The 25,558-nt window shown below is 39.3% G+C and overlaps 1 protein-coding gene across 5 annotated transcripts in view; it reads right to left on the bottom strand.

Moving 5' to 3' along the window:
- Positions 1-134: 134 nt before the first annotated feature.
- The window catches only part of LOC108681519 (SH3 domain-containing kinase-binding protein 1), a 44,137-nt gene continuing 18,713 nt past the window's right edge, over positions 135-25,558 (bottom strand). For 2 of the 5 annotated variants that reach the window (XM_018170563.1, XM_018170562.2), the window contains exons 2-14: positions 20,897-20,993; positions 19,942-20,075; positions 19,408-19,525; positions 18,249-18,347; positions 16,045-16,211; positions 15,267-15,363; positions 12,614-12,804; positions 12,278-12,368; positions 8,410-8,513; positions 7,357-7,416; positions 5,607-5,907; positions 4,493-5,424; positions 135-3,869 (exon numbers count right to left, since the gene is read on the bottom strand). In XM_018170563.1, the coding sequence (XP_018026052.1) occupies positions 3,705-3,869; positions 4,493-5,424; positions 5,607-5,907; positions 7,357-7,416; positions 8,410-8,513; positions 12,278-12,368; positions 12,614-12,804; positions 15,267-15,363; positions 16,045-16,211; positions 18,249-18,347; positions 19,408-19,525; positions 19,942-20,075; positions 20,897-20,945 (2,508 nt within the window). In that variant the 5' untranslated portion in view covers positions 20,946-20,993 and the 3' untranslated portion in view covers positions 135-3,704. The other 3 variants (XM_047879514.1, XM_047879515.1, XM_047879513.1) reach the window with 3 other exon arrangements.

Here is a 25,558-nt window from a genome sequence, read left to right as displayed (position 1 = left end):
TCGCGTAATAAATAACTGATAAGGCATGCCGTCCGTTTTTGATCATTTCTATCTCGAATTAAGTTCTTTCATTAACCAAGGTAAACCTAAAAAATTCAGCGAAATGCACTGTTGAAAGGAAATGATACGCGTGACAAATTTTCTAGTTTAATTTTTTCCGTGACTAGACGACCCAAAATACATGTTACTATCTTGGGGGTTAAAGTTGTTAGATTAATTAGGTAAATACAAAGTTCTTGGGTCGAACATAGGTCACCGGAAGCAACCAGGCACCGGTCATGGCAAGACAAGGACACGAACTTATCAATAAAAAACATATTAATCGCTCTCGCATAATCTTGACTAATCGATCTAATTAAGCCTCGTTGTACAGGTCTCATTATTGGGTTAGACAAAATAAATATCTGGCCACACACTAGATACAAATTTAATCGATGGCTAACTTAATTGGAATGCGGATGATCTTCGATGTCGTCAGGTTGATAGTTCTGTAATTTTATTTAGGTTCACCAGATCAACAGAGCAGTTAATATCAGCTGGAATGCCAAGATGGAATGAGTCAATAAATGAATGAATGCTTAAAACCAGGTTGGAGCAGCGCGGTTTCTGTACCTTGCGGAATAACCTATTTTTTGTGACGGAAAATATCCCCTTATTGGGGATGATGGCAACCGATCTTCAACATGATGGAAAATTTCATTCGCTAACCGGACAGTGAGCACCTGGTGCGAAATAATGTAGTTGCGGCAGTGACAACGAAATATATCCATTTTGAATTCTTCACAGAGATCATAGTTACAAATCATTAAAATAGACTTTTAGTTAAGCAGCATAAAATAAATCCATTCTTACAGAAAAGCATAGGCATAATCTATTTAAAAAATTACAGGATAATGGATGAAAATTATACAAATCAAGTTACAAGACGAGAAGATCGTGCCACGACTACTCTACCAGCTACGAGTGCGATGCGGACATTCTAAGCGGTGAATGCGCTTCAGCAATTTCAAGATGGTCACTTACATCATTATGTGCATCTAAATCAGTCAGAAGATATAAATGTAAATTTATATTACCTAAAATGACTTAGCACTATCGAACATTCTTATTTGTCGAATATTGTCAATCAATTGCATGGCAAATAAGCCAAATGGAAAAAAATTGTATTGGCGACCGGAAAAGTGTATTTGGGCGTTCTATGGACATGAGAGAGATGACCATTATTACCTTCAAATTTGTTTACAATGGATAATTAATAGTGCGATTGCGTCATTTATTTCATAAATTTTAGTCAGGAAATGGATAAATACGCGGATGACAATCAAGACAAGTGTCAACTGATGAATGAAGTAATATGTCGACATAGTTCATTCACATTCACACCACTGCTTTCTGCATCGATTCTTCGACAGTCTTCACCTAACCTAAAAAAATATAAACGCAGACATAAAAATAGAGCAGACATAATTCGGGTAAAAAGATAAGATACTTCTAGAAAAAAGCAAAATGGACGACAATGGTGAAAATCGCAGTTATTATATTCTATAAACCGATATATTTTCTTATAACAAACTATAAAAACAAAATTGCAAATGATCCCTTAAGACAAGTTTTAAACATTGTCTGTGTTTTGATTGCCCGCGATCAGAGTAAGCGCAATATGAAAGCTACTGCCAAATAACCGATACTGAATGGCAACAAAGAGTTCTGAATGCTTACCGGGTTTCCTAATTTACCGGCTTTCCTCCGCCAAAACTCTTCTCTAAATATTCATATTTAAAAACACTCGAAAAATGCTTCAAACATAGGCGGTAATAGCGTAGAAATTATGCAGTTTGTAATGTTTGAAAAAAATGATGGCTAAATATCTTTTGCATTCAAAATATATCGAAACTAAAGAAGATGAGAAATGGTATAAGAGACCATATAATGCAGTAGAATTAAAACGGAAATAGACTAAAAAAGAGAAAGAATGATGGGAAGGATTACAGCTAATAATCTATATTTGTGAAAGCAATAAAAATCAAAAAACCTTTAATGTACAAAATATACAAATAATCCAACTATAAAAACGATAGCTACCACATTTACGTTATTATATTCATTGCAGCGCAACAAAGGATGGGAGACTTCAGTCTGTAAAATAGTTGTCCAACTCGTTATCTGCTTGCAGGTTTTCAACGGTGCTGTAATTGTAATGTATTCAACCAATTCTCACGCGTGATTTTAAATTCATATTAAACATCTGAATTGGAAGAATGTTTTGAAAATTTCTAGAACGATTATGCCATGCAATCGAAATGCACCGGACGACAGACAATATCCAAGAGCATATTAGCGTAGACAAAAGCGCTACATTCCCGATCAATCCTTACATGCTAACTCCACATTAAAAGTCGTACAAAACTGTACAACACAGTCAGGAATTAAATTAGAAGTTGCCCAGCGCATAATGTACAGAAATAGGTATAGAAGCATAACACGGATTGTTTAAACTAGACAATATTTTTGTGCGGACAGAGCAGCATCAAGCCAATAATGGGCATTCTGTAACAGCAGAGCGATGAAACCGAGAAAAATCTTGGAATAAATCTTGTGATTGAGAAGAAATGTTATTCCTGAATTACAGTTACATTTTGAATTTAAAAAAACTAAGCATCACTATGACGATATAGTGAAGAGTAAGCAAAAAATCTAAGTAGGTATTTAAGTTAGCTGTATATATCAACCATTTGCAGATGATCATGTTTTGAAAACGATCACTCTACGTAATAAACGCCATTGTAATCAACAAAATAGATACAGTAGATTAGGCCACTGAGTGGGAGCTCTATTCAGTCTATAAATTACAACCAAACAAGCTACAAAATAAATGTCAGTAATGAAGAATCGTTAAATTTGTGACCGAGGATTGTTAGGTTGAGCAATGATTTGTGCAAGCGATTTTGGGTCGCGAGGAATTCGCCAGGTTCAGTACACGATGGCACTTCCAGAGAAAAAAATTAATTAGTTCCATAGGAAATTAATTTGAGTTATAGTAAATAAATTTTAGGTACATCGTAAATGCTCCCCAATTCTGATTTTATCCACAATTTATTTCTCATGTGCCCGCCGACCTGCAGGATAAAACAGACCTTGAAGACTCATCGTGAAGGTGCACTCGCAATCAGTAATTAAACTAATTATAATCAACATTTCCCTCAAAACTTTTTGAGCTGAAGGCCGGTATAATTTATCGAGTTAATACTCATGATTTATCTTATGGACGCAGTTGCACAGGTGATGAGCTCAATAAGCTCATTGAGCTGCGCAGCAAAATATACCACTAATGAAACCTGTGGCAAAAATTGTAATACTTGGAAAAGTGTGGCACGCTTCTATTCACTCAAAAACAATAGCGTTACTGGTCATCTTAAAATTATGACGGATAGTTGAAATCTTAACGGATAATACCATTTGTGACAAATTTTTTACCACTGAAATAGAAGCAAAATATAAATTTATTCCTTCGTCGCAAGTCGTCAAAAGCATGTAAAAACAACAAAGAGTAACCATCATACGGCAATAGCCCTCCAAGTACCAAAGCATGTTGTGTTTCTCAAGAAAATCTGATAACCAATGGAAAATTTATAATCATTCATGCAAGATGAACTGTGCTACCTCAATATGAAGAAAAACTGATGCCACTGTTGATTGAGGTTCATTTACACGTGAGCGGCGTAGTTATTCATGGTTCTTTTCAAGCGTTCAAGTTCAATTTCGAGACAGGCTCGTTTCTTGCGCTCTTCGTCGAGTTCCTCGGTGAGAAGCTTCACTTGGCGGCAATGCTCGCGGTTCTGTTCTTCTAGCCGGCTCTCCAGCTCGCTAATCTGCAGCGGTTAAAGCTTTTTAATGCATGGAAGCAATAATGAATGATTTTTAAACTTACTGTTACTATCGAAAGAATAAAATTACGTACCTTAAATAGAACTAAAATGAGAGGTTCCCTAACTAAATTAAAACTTTGAATGAGCATGAGATAAAATGTAAAAAGAAGTTTACAGAATGATTCAAGAAAAATTATTAAACAGCTAAATGTAAAAATAAGCCATGGCTAGGAAATGGATTTTCATTTCTTTCTCGACTAACACGCATGCTTAGTCTCTTCATCTGGACAATTACCTTCACTCATCAAGAACATACTCTATACGAAATAAAAATTGATGAATTCGTGCCAGGTTTGACAAATAAAATCGGAGCAGTGAAAAATTTCAAGATTATTTCAACATAGTGAGCAATAAAAGGTATGATTGTCTCATGTAGGTAAAAAAATTCCAGAGACTTAACGTCTACAATTACTATTCCTTCCTTCAGGGCTTCATTCTAACATATCCCTCTACAAGACCAAAGCGCTGACTTCTTGGAAGATTCCTGTATTTTCCAGAGATGAGAGAGATCTTTCATTTTCCGTCACAGAAAATAGCGCCACTGCACATGAAAATTAAAGACTCACCTTGGGCAAGACTACGACAAGAACAGCATTAACTGCTTCTTCTACTTTAATTGTGCCGGCGTTGGTTGAATCAGTGCTGTCAGTGCTTGGAAGGTGAGCTACAATGGGTGCAGAGGCAGGGATGACTGCGGGTGCCGAGACTGTTGAAGTGTTCCGGGTGACAGAATGAGATGATGGTGGGGTGGTGGATGAGAGCGCTGATGAAGGTAGGATGAGAGTAGGATCGTTTTGGATCAAAGGGGCTTTGACACTGGGATCTAATGAGGTGATGGTCTCCGAATTTGGGACAGCTGGATTAGCTTCTGCATGATCAAGAGGTGTCACTTGAGAGTTTACCGATGAATTGGCCTCAACAGGAGCCGAATGAGATGTTTCACCAAGAGGAAGCGGGCCTTGCGAGGGAGTGGAAGAAATTGAAGTACTTGAAGTGCCGGAAGAAATAGTAGCTTTCGCTAGTTTTGGTTTGGTCAAGTTTGAGTTTGATTGGATTGAAGAATTTGAGCTCACGGATATGGGACTTCTAGAAGACAACTGAGAAGTTTGTGACTGTTGCTGCAAATGTCGGGCAATAGCGGCCGTCGAGCCAGGCACCAATGCGGCATCTTTAACATATGACGATGGTTCTGAAACTTGACTTTGGTCTGCCGACTGGGATTGCTCTGGTTTACCAAAGGATGAGGATACTTTTCGAGCCGGCGCGGCCGTTGAGATCAGGTCGGGCTGTTGAGGCTGCTTCTGCAGGTCATCACTGAATGACTTGTAAGGTTGAGACTGGGCCAAAGGTGGTTTGGTGATAATTGTGTCCTCCGAAGGTTTGGCAGACTGGGCGTCGGAACCTACTGAGGCGGTCGCTGTTTGGGGGAGCCGTTTTGTGGCCAAAGGAGCCGGTTTGCTTTGATTCAGTGTTGGCGAAGACGGAGGCACATCTCGCTCTGGAATATGTCAGTACTTGTTAATTATTTAAAGGGACTTAAATAAAAGAAGAAATATAACAAACACTAGTTCGCTGCAAACCAAAAATCAATAAGATAGTGAGAATATAAAAAATCGTATAACTTACACAGGAAACTATTAACTTTGCCACTCGAAGACAAAAATAACCAATTCTACTAACCCAAATCTTGCATGAGGGATTTCCTTTTTTGTTTGGCATTGAGTTCCTCCAGCCAGGGCACAGTAGGTTGGTTGGAGCCCACACCTCCTAGCATGGAGGGAGATTTGGCGGGCACTGACGGGGTTCTGGCGTTTGGTGTAGCTGAACCGTTCCCCAGAGAGGGGCTCGTGAAGGGCTTCCTGGCGACTCCCTTCTGAGCAACACCAGCCTCGTTTGGTTCTTCAGTTATTGATGAAATTAGCGCGTCCGTAGAAGTCTCTTCTTTGGCAGGGAAGCCGAAGCCCACAGCGCTCGAGGAATTCTAGAACAATTTATCTTTTATTTAAGACAGTCCTCACATACCATTTTCATATCTTGGAATGGATAGATAAATTCATCATCTGATAATTCCATGAATTTTAGGGTGATCTAGGTACCAAGTACATTATGACAAGGTCAAAATTGTGTATTCGCGTCGATCAAAAGGAGGTTTTTCATTTTAACATCGGATTTTATTTTGGCAATAAAACTAACATGATATTTGATCCAAATGCATTTTTTGAGGCAATAACCTTTCCACGGAATCAAGATTCAACCCCGAATAAGGAAATTTCATCGCGCTCAAATAAGATATCATTTAAAACTAAGACTCACAGTGTAGAATTTCCAAGACATGGTGAGAGAAATTGTATTTTCGGGAATGGTTTCTGACCCAAAATTTGAAAGAGTCACTAGAACTCTACGCGAGGTTACCAATGGTGTCTTTCAAACAAAGTTTATGCCTAATAACTTTGAGGGAAACTAAAATAATACTTTGACAGTTCACGGGATTGATACGTACACGATTGCTCAAAAGCTACTATGTACAAGTCGTAACAGCAATAGAGAAGGAGGCATTCGATGGTAAATTAGAAGGAATTGTAATCAACGAGCGAGATAAAAGTCAGATAATTTAAAAAAAAATACAAGGCAAAAGTATTCATTAGCACTTAATAAAGTGAACGAAACAAATTAAGATGAAACATTTCAATGAAATGAACACACCGGCCTTCATTAAATGATTCAATAAAAGTTAAAGCCGACATTCGAGGCTTAGGGTCGGTAAAGAACGACTGCGTGGCACGGTCAAATGCACTGAACAATCCCTACTATCAGAAGACAGCGCGATCAATAGTGGAAATTACTCAAGTAAAATATATGGAAAACCATACAAAATAACAGCTCTGTCAATTTCTCATTAATAATTGGAAAACAGGTAGGCATATACACATCAAATCAACAAATCGCAGCCCTCACAAAACATAACGATACTTCACAAGATTGCCTTGCAGTCTCTACTAAGCTACGAGAGCAGTTGCATTTTGATAGATGGATGCCGTGAGCTCCATCTACGATAAGTCAAACTCTTTAGATAAACTGATAATGAGCTACTATGACAGACAGCTCACTAATGAAGGGACTGCTGTGCAGCGCTCCTAAAAAATAACAACCGATCAGTATTAACCTCGAATTAAGGAAATTATGGAACTTCATGTTAAGGAAATCCAAAGAAATTGATTTTTTTAACAATTAATTTCAAAAAGTTCTGAAAAGAGACTATTTATTGTTAGAAAGAAGCAGTAACATGAAAAATAACGATTAAATCGCACTCGATAAACAATCGCTGAATAAAATCAGTCACGTGGAATCTTAAAGACACTCATTCGGATGGCAGAAAATATTAACATTGTTAACTACATGGACTAGAAATTGCTTAGGACTTTGCACTTACTGTTGGACTGAGCAATGAGGATAAGCCGCTATTAGAGTCACTCTCGCTTGAATTCCGCATCTGGAAACAGAAGAAGAGTTGAAAGAGCTAGCCAGAACCAGTTAGTTTCCCCAAGAATAGACAGACCAATTTAAATATCAGTTTTTGACAGCATTAAAGAGCGTGGTTTTCCAAATTATAGGTTTAGAGTAGCTATAAAAGACGAAGATGTAAAATCAACAGGAAGAGAAGATTGGATAGTTACGGACGTTTCCAAATGTCACGGTAGGAGAACTGAGAATTTTCGGGCCACAGTCAAGTTGACATGAATCTCACTTATATTTTTCATCAAATTGACACACAATAAGATTGAGATGTGCATACATTCCTGAGAAATTATCTAGACAAAGATAATATTTTCTTATCAGCGTTTTATCAACAGGCCTTGCGACAAACTGATACATAAGCAAAGACGTGTCGGTCATGTCAACGGGACGATATGAACTCATAAAAAGCAATCTTGCAACGATGTGGTGACAAACGAGCTTTATTTTATTTCAAAAAAGTCTCCATGATGAAGGATTTCCGCTCTTTTGACTACATGTTTTACTGCCAAAGTTATGTTGCACTGTCTGATAAGTATTGACGTAAGATGAAACTAGAGTTTTCTCAAGATTTATTTTTATAATAGGACTTTCCAATACGTTGTTTTATACGTTTATTATTACCTCGTTGGCAAATAAGAAGTTCCTGAAGAGCAATTTAGTTATTAGAATATATTTACAATTAAATTTAAATAGTCATTGAAAGTATGAGCTAAAAATGAGCTGACAGGCCTTCAAGGCCTTTCTAAAGGCCCCCAAAGGCTCCACTGAAGGGCTGAAAGGCCCCCAAAGGGCTGAAGGCCCCCCAAAGGGCTGAAGGCCCCCAAAGGGCTGAAGGCCCCCCAAAGGGCTGAAGGCCCCCAAAGGGCTGAAGGCCCCCAAAGGGCTGAAGGCCCCCAAAGGGCTGAAGGCCCCCCAAAGGACTGAAGGCCCCTAAAGGCCCCAAGCCGTAACATCGCACAAAACTTACGTTCTCCTTGAAGACAGCAGAAGGCGGGCGGCGGCTCGGTCCTTTGGGTCGTTGCTGGTTGAGGTGGAGCAGCTTCTCGTTGCTCCCATTCATTGCCGGGCAATCTGTGAGAATGCAATGTTAGTCAATTGTTTACATTGTTAGCCACTTCATCCCAACCACGCACCGGAGACAATAATAATAACCATTCAATGTTAATAAATTAGTACAACGCTCTCAACTACAGCATGAATCGTAAAACATGACAGCTCAAAGAAGCCAAAAACGGAGATGAAAAGAAAATTACCTACTAAAAATGTTCCTGTTTATAATATGAAATTTAGTTGCTAACGGCATAAAAATTTACTAAACTTTTCCAAAAATAATTTTAGCTTAACCACACTCGCAAAAGGTCCATTAAAGAAATTGAAAACCAACTCTATAGTCTTAATTTTTATTTTGCCATCAGTGAAAATTTGCAGTACGGAAGGTATAGTGTTGATGGGTGTTGAACGATAGCAACATTGTCATTTATAGCATAAAGAAGAATTATATTACATCAGATTTCAGAAGTTATTATATCGGAGTCTTACATCACGACCTAACGATGACAAAGTAATCCGTATTTTTACACATAAAAGCATATTCGTCCCTCAAGACTACAGTAAATAAGACGCTGGTAGAGACCGAGACATTGCATCGCACCCCATTAGAGGTGCAAGCAGTAAGCCATGTAATTTTTCCTATGAGAACTTACGACCAATTCAACAACACAGTTGTACAAACACGTAAATTTTCAACTGCAGTATAATTACAGAGAAATAATCGCCGGGAATTTACCTGTAGGTGCTGCATTAGGTAATTCTGAGATCACTGAGAGACTTCTATCGCTGAGAGAATTGTAATTCTCGATGGAGGAGGGACGGGTTAGGTCCAATTCTGGAAGAGGTTTATGAACCTCAGGTTTTGGTGGTTTATTAGCTAAGACACGGTAAGGTTTCTCCGCTGATGGGATTTGAGACTTTTCCATTTCCGGAAAGGATTTATGAACGCGCTTATCAAGAAGCGTGTCGGAGCTGAGAGCGCGACGTTGACCCGTGAGCGGGACAGGCAGCTTTTCCGTGCTACGAGGTCGAGGTTTGTCAGCGCGCAATAAAGCGCTGTTGATGCTGTAACTGTGAGGTCGGTGTCCCTTAGTGGCTGGTGGTGGCTCAGTAACGTCTCCGGGAAACGAGCCTCGTTTCTCCAAATTTAGCTTACAAGGACTAGTGATATTATTCTCAGAAGTATCCTCAGAACTGACTTGATTTGAAAGTGATGTCGCATTCACTTCAGAACCTTCATATATTTTTGTGTCTAAATCAACCTTTTGAGGATTGGCAGGCGACGCATGAGTCGATGAAGCGGCAGGCGATGGAACCGCAGGAGCCTTTGGTTTACTGCTAGCGGGTGGAGCTGGGGGAGCAGACGATGGAACATTGTCGGTGGAAATGGGTTGTTCTTCCTCGTTCTTCGTCTCGTTAAAAACATTTGTGATGGCTGCTCGTTGCGACTTGGACCGAATAATTCGCTTCTGTAACGGTTTCTTGGGTTGGTCTATTGATGTGTCATTGACCAAGGATGGTGGAGGACCGGTGTCTTCAGAATCAGATGTTGAAACTCCATCTGTCTTATCGACAATGGCACCTGCACCTTGTTCCAATGAAGCTTTGGGAGGTGGGAGGAAATCTGCTATCGACGCATCGGGAGAAGAAATGAAAGTTCCTTGCACGGAGCTCTTCTGATCTTGATTAACTCTGAATGGTTGAGTACGTCTAACAATCTTTTTAAAAGCATTCATTGCGATTGAAACACAATCACGTTTGCAGAATAAGCTGCGAGAACTCTTACAATTTTCTGTCTCAGATGAACCGTAATAAATCTATGAAACATGTGCCAAAATTACCTTTGATGAAGTTTTGAATCATTCTGCAACGAATACCGAACCAACAATTGTATAAAGTTACATCAACTCCGAGAAACTGCTCAATGGACAAACTGTGAAGAAACTCGCAATTCAAGTAAGTTTAAGATCTCTCACTTTGACATTACAGCTTTCATTGTGTTGCAAACTAAAACTCGCGCTCTTATTAATTCACGACGCGAATTACTGTGCACAGGATTGCCTTTAGAGCTTAGTGTATTTCAGGACAGACCCGCACAACGTAAAGACAAAAATGACTCTGACATCCTGCAGTCAGTCGGTCAGAGAACAGGGGAGTCGCTTGCTTTTATCAGAGTGCAGCCTCAAGATAGCGATCAGTGCAGTCCACTATCTAGTCAACTGATAAGTCGAACATGAACACACGAATTTCAACAACTCAGATGTACGATAACAAAGGTAATGACATTGTTGAACTGCCATTGTGCATCAGAAACAACTGAAATAAAAGATCAACAGAACGCTGTTGAAAACAGTCGTTCATGAAGAACATCGCTTTTTTAAATGTAACAGAAATTCAATCATCGAATAGCTGTGTGCAACATCGGCTCTCTAAACTTTCTTAATATTAGAAACAAACAAACATCGTTCAATTTTAACAGGTATATGAAAATTTCGCGTACAGGTAATTAAAAACACATAATATATGAAGAAAAAAATAGTACAGATTATATGTGAATAAACAAAAGAAGATCATGAACCGGAAATTAACTTGTAACAAAATTCAAAATATTTTGGTATAAAAAAACTATTAAAAATTTATAACTCACAGCTTTGTGCTGCTAACTAAGCTTATTAGTGAACCATTTTAACCTGGAAACCAATTTGTTAAAAAAGATAATGCATACCAAGAAAATCGAAATAACACATAAAAAGTAAATAAAAATAACGCATACCAAGAAAATTGAAATAACGCATACCAAGAAAAAAAGATAACGCATACCAAGAAAAAAAGATAACGCATACCAAGAAAAATAACGCATACCAAGTCGTTTGGGGATAGGTAATGGCCCCATAGTTTGACTAAAATGGTTAGAAACAAATGGCAAATGGCAGGAATAGTTACTGTGCCAAAAATTATACATAGACTTCAATGGTCACTTCAAAACTACTAATACCTTATAAATTCGAAAGATGAATTCCTTCATAGGTTCTGAAAACGTATTGCTTGCACCTGGACGCAACACAGCAGACGAGGGCGGCTAGGAACACTAGGTTCTGATGCCACAAGTGCAAGCGAGGCGCTGATATCTTATCTTATTGATCAGAGTGAGGCGGTTCCATAGCCACTCCCGCTACCAGATTTCGTGGCTAGGCTACTAGAGAACTAGCGAACATTTACAAGCGTATTGTGTCTGCAGTGTACAGAAACTCCTCTTATGTTAACTAAGGTATATTATTTTACAAGGAGGTAACAGAAGAATATTGCGGACGAATACATTGTAGTTTATAACTGTAAATTCCTATTTCAAAAGAACACTATAAACTATGAACACTATTCCTGGCTATGAGGCTCGCTTGAGAGACGGTTTCATCAACGGTTGCAGCATGTCATGGGATATTACGAGAAAAAAAAACAATTCATTCGATGAAATGACTTAATGTCGTAGAAAGAAATTACTGGAATAAGTAATTCCAATGATCCTAATTTCAAAATAAATTTAGGTAACAAGTATTGAGAAACTCGTATATCTTATATACAGGACGATCTTGAAAATATTTTAGCGCATTTTCTCATTTATGAAAAAGGCGCTATTGTGCTCATGTCTGTCTGTCCGTGACTTCACGTTTTCGTCACGAGAAAATGCTCTCTTCGTCACTCACTGCAGTGAGTACTGAGTTATATTTTTTTTTACTATTTTCATAGGTAGTTGATTAAGTTCCTAAATCCACGTATGAAATACTAACCGTTTGAAGGAGTGGGAGAGGAGCTGGCGGAAGCGGTGGGAGAGTTCTGAGTGCCCAGAGTGGGAGGCTTGTCAGGTCTCGGCGGTTTAGGCTGAAAAAGGAAGATTCGTCAGATGTAATTCAGTCGATTTCATTGAAGCAGGAAAAAGTAACTGTTAAAGAATTTCTACATGTAAACGGAGTGGAACAGCGCCTATACATACAGTATATGATCAGCATGTCAGCTGCTTAAAGATGTCAAGTAATTCAACTCAAGTGAGATTGATCGACATAACCACTCAATTTCAAGAAAATAGAAATAAAATTAAAGTGATTTGAGACGGCTCATTTCCTCACAGTTTCGTCGGAGTTGATGATCTGAACAAAATTGTCGGGAAAAACCCCGACTTTTCCAGCGAGCTCTCCCTTCCACCAGCCACGGTCCTCGAGGTCCTTGGAGATGAGGGTGATAATGTCGCCGTCCTTGAGAGTTAGTTCGTCCTCGTGTTCCGCGTTGTAGGGGTACAGGACGCGCGCCATCTCTCGAACTGCACGGTGTACGCACACGTTATAGACAAATGTTAAAGGCTACAGAGTTGAACGCTTAAAACCAAGTCATTACTCAAAGGCTACCGAGTTGAACGCTTAAAACCAAGTAAACAAAACCAAAGATGCCATCATCGAGACTCGATACTCGTCAGTATCGGAGGTAGACGCAAAATTTGGGAAAGACGACGGAAATTCGGAAGTCTACGGGACTTAACAAAAAATGCGCCCTGTTTAAGGCATCAGTCTCTGATTAACGATGATCTTCTGAATTATTCAGCTAGCGTAAGAACGTTCTGAGACTACTGCTCTTTTGCTCGTCATGTCCGTCCGACCGTCCGTCCGTCTGTCTGCCTATCTGTCCGTCCGTGGCTTCACGTTTTCGTCGACAAGAAAATGCGCTCTGTCACTCACTGCAGTGAGTGCCGAGTTATATTTTGCATATTTTACGGATTTTTACCATGATTCGGAAGTCTACTGTTACATCCGGCGAAGCTCCTTCGGGAACTGATAAGCGTCGACTTCAGGAGTACCTTGATAAGGTTGTGGAAATTTCAAATGATTTGAAGATTTGATTTAATTGTTATAACTTTATTATAAATCGGCAATTGCTTGAATTCAGCCAGGTTGCGACCGTAGCGTTTTAGGCTTTACTCGGACTATTCGCGTATATAAGACTCGTATGATTTAACATATAATATAAGTTCTCTAGTAGATTTGCAAAAGGAAACCGAATTCAGGTTACAGGATTCGTACAGGATGGGAGAACAAGCTGCTGAGGAGCGAGTGGTTAAGGTGATCAAAGAGAACCCCCCAAGTATTTTTTTCAAATACGCTCAGTCCAAGGCTAAAATAAAGACGCCAGTGGGCCCGCTGAAGGATAACGAAGTCTTGTCGGAGATGACCAGGGCATGTGTGATTTACTGGCATCGCAGTTCGAATCAGTGTTCAGTATCCCCCGCTACTCTAACAGGAGAATGAAATTGAAGTCCTTCGGGAGCTTCCAGGCGAAAGGGGCTGGAGAACATTGGGATCACAAGACATCGATAGAAGCATCAAAGAACTGGCGACGTTTTCAGCACAAGGACGCAGTATTGCTAAAGAAGTTTATCGGGAGCATTGAAAGAGCCGCTCACAATGCTCTGGAAAAATTCGTTGATGGAGGGAATTGTTCCTGAGGGCCTCAAAGTGGGACTGATAACGCCAATCCACAAAGGAGGTCCGAGGAACAGACCCTAAAATTACAGACCTTTCACCTTGACCTCACATGTGATCAAGGTTTTTGAGAAGGTAGTGGTCAGGAGGCTTGTCCGGTGTATGGAAGAGACTGACCTGTATAATAACGGACAGCATGGTTTCCGGCGTAATCGTTCCTGTTTGTCGCAGTTACTGGAGCACCATTACCGTCTAGTGGCCCAGCTGGAAGAGGGAGCTGGCGTGGACGTGGTACACCTAGACTTTGCTAAAGCTTTTGACAAAGTTGATCATGGGGTGCTCTTTAGAAAGCTGAGGCTGTTGGGGGTAGGAGGAAGCCTGTTAAGGTGGATCCACAACTTCATTACTTCCTTAGAGTACAAGCTGTCGCAATTGGAAACTCGAAATCGAGAGAAGAGAAGGTGAAAAGTGGAGTTCCGCAGGGCTCAGTGCTGGGACCGATCCTCTTCCTCATCCACATTGCTGACATCTACTAAGAACTTACCCACGCATCTACAACGTTATTTGCGGACGATACAAGAGTGCAGATGAAGATCACAGAGAGGTTACATGATGACTTGTCAACAATCACGATTGGGCCCTAGTGAACAATATGCAGTTCAAAGGCACCAAGTTCGAAGTAATGAGATACAGAGTCCGCACAGAGATCGGGATGCCACATCGCTACTTGGCATCAGATGGCACAGAAATTGAGGAGAAGCAACTAGTTCGAGATGTCGGAGTGTTGATGAGTACTGAAGTCACGTTCGATGACCACATCGAGGAAATAGTGGTGCGCAGCCGGCAACGGATGGGGTGGATATGGCGGACATTTCGAACGAGAGAAGCAGCACCAGTGATTACATTCTTCAGAGCCCTCGTGCTCCCCAATCTAGAGTAATGCTGCCAGCTTTGGGTTATGGATCCCTGATCGTCCGGTTATGGGAAACAACCCTCAACCAGTGACAAGCAACAGTATTTTGCAGCAGCTGGTCCAAAGGAGGGCAGATGGACGGAACACGTCTAAAGTTACATCCGGGACCTGAGGGCGAGGTGACCTGCCTAGCGACGACTTGGAGACCGACGACGACGAGAGCAGCGTATCATCGTAACCATAGACAAGGATGTCCTAAACTTGTCATAAGGTCATAACGGCTACTGACCTGGCTTTGGGGGAGTAGCGGTGGGGGAACAGACTCGGTCACGGGCTACTGACCTGGCTTGGGGGGGAGTAGCGGCGGGGGAACAGACTCGGTCACGGGCTACTGACCTGGCTTGGGGGGGAGTAGCGGTGGGGGGACGGACTCGGTCACGGGCTTGCGGTTGAGAGACGAAGGTCTGCTGCTGCCAGATGGCGTTCGCTGTGCCTGACATCAATGAACTGTATCAGACTCAATGTAGGATAATGCATGCATTTTTTCAAGCCCGTTTTATGTCTTTCTAAAGTGAAATAAGACAAGGAATGGGCAATTAAATTAAAATGCAATCATAAAATGTATTCTTTCAAATAAAATTCTCTAACAAAACACTTGAATGCCATTGAATTTCGGTCATAAATCAGCTTGACAGGAACAGCACATAAGAATCATTTTGTTTTTTCATTCCAATTCAAGCGAACTGAATCCAAATATAATTTTCATAAAGTAAATTGCTGAGTTGAGAAATGATGCCGCATTTAATGCTTTTTAAGCTCATGAATGGTAAATTTGATGACAATAAAATTTACGTGCCGAAGTTAGTTTATTATTTATATGACTATGTTTCCACAAGCTTCCTTCACATTTATCAACTCTCACATTTATCAACTTCTTATTGTTAGGGTATAAGTAGAAATAATTAATAAAAAAATTTTCAAGCACGAATAGTATGGGAAGTTCAGACATTAAAAAAAAAAAACAGCGAGCCATATTTTAGTAAGGATACGAAATTTATGACTTTAGTATTCATTCAGCTATCTTTAACATTTATGATACTTATGATATTTGATGACGAGGACGAAGTATCCCAGCAATATCGACGCATATATCGCACATTGTTACAGCCAATACCTTGTGTTCAGAAGCAGGTTTAGACAGGCCGGCCTCCTTCTCAATAGCTGAGTTGATCTTGTCTTTTGTCTTGTCTGCTCGCCCCAACGACGGCGTCTTCTCGACGCGTCCTCCCGCCCCCGTCAGCGACGGGTACACGCCGGAGCTCGGGGTGCCCGGGGTCTTCCCTGCGGTGACAGAACATATTTAATGCACTTCAATATTAACAATTTCCTGCAATTAAATGCACATTTAATACACTTCAATATCAACAGTTTTTTGCAATTAAATACACATTTAATGCACTTCAATATTAACAATTTCCTGCAATTAAATGCACATTTAATGCACTTCAATATTAACAATTTTCTGCAATTAAATGCACATATAATGCACCTCAATATTAACAATTTTCTGCAATTAAATGCACATTTAATGCACCTCAATATTAACAATTTTCTGCAATTAAATGCTTCAATGCATTTCTATAATTCAGCTCCGTGGCGCAATTTTATGCAAATCAAACGTAAATTCAGTTACAATTTGCGATTAAGAGACGACTGGTCGCCAGACAAAATGGTCAATTGATTCTATTGTAAATCAAAAAGCTACTTTACTAAACGTTGTTCAAGTAACACAAAATAATTATTGGATACAATATATAACCAGTACAATGAAGTTTAATCATCAGTGAAAACACGCCGAAATTTCCGTTGCCAGACTTAAGAAACCAAAACGCAAACAATTAGTGATAAATAAACGATACTACAAAATGAGTGCAGATGATATTAAAAAAAGTTAACAATACCGATTTTTTTGTAAATACTACAGATGAAATTCATGGCTTGAAGGTATAAATAACGAGAATTTAAGTAAGGAATATCAACACGATTAAAATAATTATCGATTAAAATGATTTTAAGTATGATCAAACGGGTCAATTCTAGGTTGTAGGTGCACGCTAATAGGAAAACAACTCTACCTTTGCACAGCACATAACAAACACAAAGGTTCACCAGGAGGCAATGCAATATCATAAATTACTAATAATACAAATAACAGTACACTAAAGTGCTCGACAACAAACTATCAACGAGCCAGAGCAAAGAAGACGTGAGCATTGTCCTCAGATCCACAGTTCGTATGCACAATAACAAGGTTCGATTTCTAATGCAGTGTAGCTTTCAAGTTCCGTTGATTGCTGATCGAACTTTCTAAGTGACTGCATGCAACAATTTTTTAACGATATAGAGATGCTGAAATTCTACAACCAATAGAAGAGAGAGTGAAAACCCGAACAACTTCAAAGTATATTTATTAATTGTTTAAACCAGAATTACGGAAGTTCAAGCTCATCGCAGCGTTCACTTGTCTCGCAGAAAACTTAGTTTGGGACAGGGAAATCTCAACAATTGGCATTTAAAATAAGTTTGGAATTGAAGACCTAACTCGGCATCACATAAATTCAAGGACGTTAAAGAGGGAACTAGAAACGGCGCGAGAAATAAACGAGATCTAACGACCAAAACATCGACAATAAAGTGGATGTGAAAAGATCGGTTCACTATCGAGGGACTGAAGATGCGGATAGCGGGGTAATTTTATAAATATATTGCAATGGGAAACGACGGACACAGAAGGTATGCTAAAAGCACCCTAATTATAGGGGTGGCAAAGTAAAAATGAATTATACTCTCCCTTAAACATCTTAACACGAGTCGCGCGAAAAATAAAACGTCGATTAGAAACTAAAAGGTTCCAAATGCAACATTATAACTAAGAAACGAAAGAAATATAACTTCAAAGTAAGGAATATCAAGGCGAACAAGCGGCAATACGAAAGTAGAATTATATTTTGGATAAAATAAATCGGGCTAGAAGGAACTCAAAAAACAATACTATAACAAGGAATACATTGAACAAAATTCCGAGGCACTAAGGAAGAACGACGCTCACATACAAGACAACACTACATAAACTTGTCACTAGCAAGTGCAATCTGAACGCTGAGTGAGAAATCTCACCTTCCTTATGCCTACCGCCGGCCTGTGAGCTTGATTTGTTGGAGTGCTTCACGCCACCCACAACGTTAGTAACCACTCCACCACCACCACCTATCACCACACCAGGGTTGATCCCCACCACAGAGCCCCCACCACCACCACCACCACAACCCTTAAGACCCCCGTTGAGGATGGAAGAGTTGGATGTCTTGCGAGCGTTACCATTAACGGCTTGCAGTTTCTTAACAAGTTCCTTCTTGAGGTCGGCGTCGCGGCCGCTGTGGCCGCGGGACGGCACAGGCTTGGGCTTCACCTCACAATCTACAGATTACGTAGTTTATTAATGAAGTAAGGCCTTGCTTATTGGTCACTTAATCAACATTGGTAATGTCATTCAAATTCTCGATAAATTGTTTACAGTACTGGAATTAGCCCTATAACATTCATCAATGAACGCAATTCTTTTCTATTCCTTCACCTTGCAATCAACATATCATGTAGTTTGTTGTAGTGTTGCCCAGTTCTTCGGTCAGTTAATTAACATGGGTAAGTTCAAATTGTTGATCATTATTTTACAGTATTGGTATTATCCCTAAAACACCGTTTTCATTAGCAATGAATGCAATTATTTTGTATTAAGTAACAAGTAGAAATATTTTATGGACTAAACTGATCACTGTTTGACCAACATTCACCAGAAGAATACAGTACTTATACAGTTCTTCTCATTCGTATTGTTTGCTTAATTTCCTTTAAAATAATAAAGCTCATAAAGAAACGAATTATTCGAAACCAATTTCAGTCAGATGATAATGGTATACCGTACATTAGCAAAGGATGCAGCATCAACATAATTTACACTAGGAAAACTCGTCTCGCGTCAAACTTACGATGAAAATAATAAATCGAAGGCTCGGCATTTAATGAGCATGTACACCAAACAATTATATAATATGATCGCACAATAGCGCGCTGTTTTGGCAATGTTTGCTTCCAATCAAAACATGTCTGAAATGCATGCGTTTTCATTTCTGGTTTGACACAGTTGTAAAAAAGTGCGTAATGCAGCTCAGCATGATTGTTGATTTAAAAAATTAATTGTTCGCTTTTAATAAAAAACCATCAAAATACGCCATTAAATCTTGTATTAGTTTCATTTTGAGATACAATTGTGAATTCACACAATTCTCTCATGAGTTATTACAACAAACTTGCTTTAGAAAGCAAACAATTAGTTTCGTGTGCAGCTGTTAGCCACACAGGTTGTTAATGAGCGAATAGGTACTTCAAACGACGGGAACAAATTCAGCGAATAAGCGATAATGTTAGTACCATTTTTTAAAACAAATATGAATAATAATCAATAAGAAGAAATGCATACCGCCATCAGTTGCGAGGTTGGCGTTGATGTTGTTTTTGTTGCAGACTTCGACGCCATCCTTGGTAGGGCGATCATCAGAGATGATTTCCTCCACGAAGTTGGACGGAAACATCCCAACCTGCCGCCAAAAACTCACCAATAATTGCGTGCTACAAATCTTACATGATGAGCTTGAACTAAACTTATTAACAGAGTGCGTTACAACAGAATAATTTCACTGTAAATGCAGTTAACAACTAATGTCCACGGGTTTCAAATTGTTTTTGATTACTGATTACACTTAGATATTTGTCAAGTGTTTTTAAACTGTAACTTACTAGGACAGGCCTAGTCTTGATAAAATAGCGAAAAAGCTACCAAAAATCTGCTGCCATGCGTTCACATGCATTGCGCTCACTCTGGCTTTAGCAAGAACGCTACAACCTTTCCATTACACTCACCTGCTCCTTGACTCCCCTTTCCACCAGCCCTCGGAGCTCCCCCTTCCACCAGCCCTCACCTGCCCTCGCAGCTCCCCCTTCCACCAGCCCTCACCTGTCCTCGGAGCTCCCCCTTCCACCAGCCCTCCTCCACCTCCTGCAGCAGTACGAGCTCGTCTCCCTCGGTGAGCGCGAGTTCGTCTTCGTGTTGGGGCGCGTAGCTGAACACAGCCCGGCAGCGCCGTACGCCTGATCAACATTCCTAACATTAACATCAAAACAAAGCAATTCGTCCCATGAATTGTATTAAAAAGTTATTATATTAATTGATAATCCAAACATTAACATCAAAACAAAACAATTCGTCCCATGAATTGTATTAAAAAGTTATTGTATTAATTAATAATCCTAACATTACCATCAAAACAAAGCAATTCGTCCCATGAATTGTATTAAAAAGTTATTGTATTAATTAATAATCCTAAAATTAACATCAAAACAAAACAATTCGTCCCATGAATTGTACCATTAAAAAGTTACTGTATTACTTAATAATTACGAAGCGTTCAAGACAGAGTTTTATTTAATTTGTATCAATACCTAGTCAATTGTATTAATTAATAATTACGAAGCCTTTACGACAGAGCTTCATTTACTAATTTATTTTCGATTGTTTAGGCTATACTTGAAAAATTATTAGTAATACAGAGAGCAAGTGTACTCATATCTTAGAATCGATAGTCAATACATGAAAAAAATGCCTCAAACTAGCGAGTTTTGAGCGGTTAAGTGAACTAGACTGCATAAATTATTATTAGTTTGAGTACCTAGAGCTTTGATGTGCTTCCATAAACGAAGAAGGAAACTCGGAATTTCCAGCATTTTAGTTGATTCAGCAAGGTTCTAAAATCAATAATTGAGGGAAGTAAACATCCTGAAAAATTAAGTTGGACTTGAAAAGATCTAATAAAAATTTGTATTATTTAAATAATTGTTTTTATAAAATTATTAAAGGTGACGTTTGACATTTGCAATAATTAGCTGCGTATAATGTAGTGTTGTTACTAGACCTCGCTTGTTGGCGGCGGAGTTGGCCGGGTTGGTTGAGGTTTTATTCATGTTCGAGTTCTCTGCTGGGCCGTTGCGGCTCCCATCCTTCGATATGATCTGCGAAAGAAAGATAATTTTACGTTTCCAAGAAAATATTGTGAAAAGAAAACAATTTTAGGTTTCCATGAAAATATTGTGAAAAGAAAAGAATTTTACGTTTCCATGAATATATTGTGAAAAGACAAATAATTATACGTTTCCAAGGAAATATTGTGATTTATAAGTAGTTTTCATAGATGACCAATAACTTGGCCATGGGACTAAAAAGTAAAAACAGAAATGAATGAATCCTCGACACTCATCCGTTGAAAGCCATTACTCGTAATGGCAGAAGGAATTATCAGGGGCAGCGGGATGATCAGATGACGTATTTTCAACGCTAAAATCAGTAACTTTTCATGTGCCTAAGAGATAAACATTGAAAAACTAATTACATCGACAGCCGATATCACAACTCAAGTTTCTAGGTCAAAACAGAGCGTTTTGCTTTCATCGACCTCGTTGCTGCTCGGAACGCATCAAACCTCGAGCAACAGTTCCACGTTTCGAAAAATATTATTCGCAGAAAGTAGAAAATTACAAAAAGACTGAGAACCTTGAGGCAAAGGGAACTAAAATCGCTTCGAGATAACTCCAACACATGGCCTAGAAACGCGAGGACAGAAGCTGCAACATAGAAGCACAAATGGTAGGTATGTGGCAAGGCAGGCTCGGATGTCGATAATTCATTTAAGCTTCGTCACGCGCGGCGTCGTTCACACCGAGCAATGGAGGCAGCAGGTATCAAGTGTTTACATGCGTGCACGATATCGAACCCGATTGATTCTCCGTAAACTTCAAGATATTTTAAACTAATTATGTGAGGTGAAAGTGCTGGATTAAAAAATTACATGGATGTCATTATTTATTTTACGACACCTCCAATAAGCTTCAATGGCGAAGCCAGTTTTCTATTACACAAGGCGCATTGAATATGCTTTTGGCAAGTTGAAAATTACAATTACTTCAACATATCAGCATATATTCAGAGGGTTTCATTATCCGATTTTAGGTACCCACGAAGCGGACTAAGAGCTGCGGTTCTCAAATTCTAACCGAGCGTGAATTACATTAAACAAAGCACGTCTAGTTCAATCCCCGCCATTCTACGTCGGGTTAAGATTCGCGTACATGTGCTGAGCTACGACGTGAACTATCCAAATTAAATCCAAATGTGCATGTACGGCATAGCGCCGACGACGCTGTAAGAGAAAGTATTTGCTGAAGGCTACAGGACACCACAGGCAAAATAAAAGGCGTCTTTTTAGCCGGCAAGCGGAGAAAACCGACTCGCCTGACCCATAGCTCCTGCACAGATCCCTCCAAGCCACTGAATATGAGTCTGGCAGTGCACAAACTGCCTTTCTCACCATCATAACTTTGTGCTCGAGTCTCGTGAACACTAATTAATGTAGAGAGTTTCATGCCTGCACAAAGATTTGATTAATTTTGACCCGAGGTTGTAAATTACACGTAAACAACAACAACACGGTTGTTCTATTACAAACAGCGTTGGTTGCAGTCATGTATCATGTACGATGATGAACAACTAAACTGATGACCAAAGTGACTTAGAACGACTCAGCAAAGTGACTTCTTAACTATAGCGCACTCCCTGAGTTATTCTTTATTCTTACAGTAGCTCAAAAAACTTTTTAAAAGCAAGAAATTTTTTATGCTTTGTAATTCATAGGCTGTCATTGCAATTAAAAAGTATCAAGGGATATTCTCTACATTAAAATGGTATATCACAGCTGCAGAGTTTTGGCCTTAGGGAAAATTAGTGTTATATAGGATTACTAACACAAGATTTGCATTTTATCAACAAACTTGAACTAGTAACACAACTGTGGTTATAAATCGTTCCAAAGGCACTGCAAAAAGCAGTTAAATCCTGCAAAATTTTATTACGCGTCCAAATGCTGCTCCGTTGCTACTTACGCCGCAAACATTGTTAGCGCATTTTCTCATTTATGGAAAAAATGCACTATTGTGCTCGCCATGTTCGTCCGTCCGCCGCCCGTGACTTCACGTTTTCGTCGACGAGAAAATGTGCTCTCTGTCACTCACTGCAGTGAATACCGAGTTATATTTTTTCGTGATACATTCAGAGTGAACACCTCTCTTCGTGATTTTTAAAAAATAAAAAAAAAAATTCAGTGAAAAAAAAAGATTACCGTGATAAAATCCATCTGATTACATAGAACACGATCGCCCGCAGAGACTATATTTGTACAAGTACCAAGCGTTACTGTGGTGCTCAAGGCAATCGTGTCCTGCTAACGGTAAATTTTCGACAAAAACGGCGCGCTAGTCCCACTGACCGACTTCATCCTGGACGGCCCCAGAGTCATCCAAGTTTCTCAAACGAGTTCTGAACTTCTTCCTCGCCGAGGGTGGCTCTCTGTCAAGCCAAGATATAAGGGACGGGGAAATGCTTCCCCTCGGCATTACCATAATACAAGTAATTAACAAATGAGGGCGAAGAAAAAATATAGCAAATCATGTACAGACTGGATTCCTTCCCATGTAATTCTTGATAATTGAAAAAGCGGGATAGTTGATGTAGTTCAGTTGGTCAGATCAAGTATCAGAAATGATCAGATGTTCTTTTGGAACGGATATCAAAGGAAATGTCAATTATTTTACACTTGCAAACCCTTTCCTTAAAAAACGAGGCTAATCGAGAGGAGAAAATGCACATTTTCGCCTATCAGATGTCGGTGTCATGTCAAAAGAAGTGAATCGAAATGTATGAGTACACAAGCAATCCGGTCTTCTTATTTTTACGTATGAAGTATGATTGAACTTGAGCGATTGAACGGCTGGTGAAATAACTAACGCAAAATCAAGCAAACTGCAAATACACTTATAAATGAGGAAACAGCAGGAAAGTGGACCATGTTACACCCATAGTTAGAATAAACGTGATAACAATGAGCAAATAATTAGCATAGAAGCGCGTTTGTAATAATTGAATGACGAAGCAACACGAACCCTGCGGTCAATCATGACTGAGGAGAAAGCAGGTCAATGCACCGCTCGACCATCTACTTCCTGTACACAACCAATGCTGGCCAATTATTTCTCAGCTGAAACATTACTAACAAAATATAAATGACACAGTCTCCGGTTAAAAATAAAATCCATTGAAGAAGTAATTAGGAACTCTCGAACTTCGTAATCGAATAAGCTTTGGAGGAAAACAATGTCTTCTGCGTATGCTGGAAAGCGAAATACCCTTAAATTACACGAAATTCTTTGGATTTTCATGCGGTTAGATGAACTTAGCAAGCGTCGCGAGTCCTCTTTGAGCAGATGTGCAATATTCCGAATCGAATGTGTAACATAATAATAATGTAATATTCCTAATCGAATGTGTAACAACTATAGAACTGTAAATTAGCGATTTTTTAGTTGGCGACAACAGTATATGGATGAGGGCGTGAAGGATTAACTGTGCAATTAAAAAGTACGCGTCCTGTTGACATTTAGGTATTTAGAGCAAGAAAAATGCCAACTATCATCGTCTTTCAAATTGAGTCGTGCACAATGCGAGCAGTTCGTGCAGTAGCCGCTCCCAGATCATAAGTTCAAGACCAGCGAAACTAACACCGCCGAGTTCACAACCACAAGCGTGCGTCATGAATAAAAACCTATGCTTCAAGTTATGACATCGGCTATAACAGGTAATTGGTTGTCATAATCGTGAAGCAGTCCAAAAGTTGTCAAAATGGTATAAAAAACGATATTGCATGGATTTCTTTGTTGTCAGGAAGGAACGAAAGATCTTAGAGTTCTTATCAATTATGGTAATGCATATGAGAGGCTTGTTTTTAAACATTTTTTCGGTTCATTCATTAAAATATCCATGAATAACTCACGTGAGTATTTAGTTTACCAATGTGCATGTTAAACGAAAACATATTTCTTCCTCCATACTGTCTTCCCCCGATTGAACAAATGTGGCCCATCAAGCCGTGTCCACGGTAATGTGTTGAAGTTAGTCGTTCCTCGAGACACAAAATCAACCATTTACCACTCTATTAATCGGACTTATAATGACGCTTGCTTGTTTTTTCAAATGTTATCAGCGAATACATTATCATTTCTTCAGGCGATAAATGCGCGTCTTTTTAATAGAAATGTAATTGATTTGAACAAACCAGTCCTTGTATTAAGCTAAGAACTGTGCGACAGACTGATCAACAATTTAGGTTCAAAGAATTTAAGACAAAAATATATAAATATTTTACGCTAACTGAATAATAAACTCTTTCTTGTACAATAAGTTAGACTTTACCGAGACCTAACAAGACGTCGTGAGAAAAAAGAAACTCGGTTTCCTGAATTTCCTGTATAATAATTTAAGCACTCGCATGAAGAAGATATCCCGGTACAGCGATGTCGATTTATTAGAGATGATTACGCAGAACGCTTCTCACGATCATCAGTATATAGCTAATATATGACGCTTCTCTCAGATCGAAGATCGTCCAGCACAAAGAGCAGAAGAACGTCCCGTACGAAGGCAGATCGAAAATAGTCCCGTACGAAGGGCAGAAGAACGTCCCGTACGAAGG

The sequence above is a fragment of the Hyalella azteca genome, unplaced genomic scaffold, assembly GCF_000764305.2.
Source record: "Hyalella azteca isolate HAZT.00-mixed unplaced genomic scaffold, Hazt_2.0.2 contig3225, whole genome shotgun sequence".
Taxonomy (NCBI): Eukaryota; Metazoa; Arthropoda; class Malacostraca; order Amphipoda; family Hyalellidae; genus Hyalella; species Hyalella azteca.
This window is presented reverse-complemented; position numbering and strand designations above follow the sequence as displayed.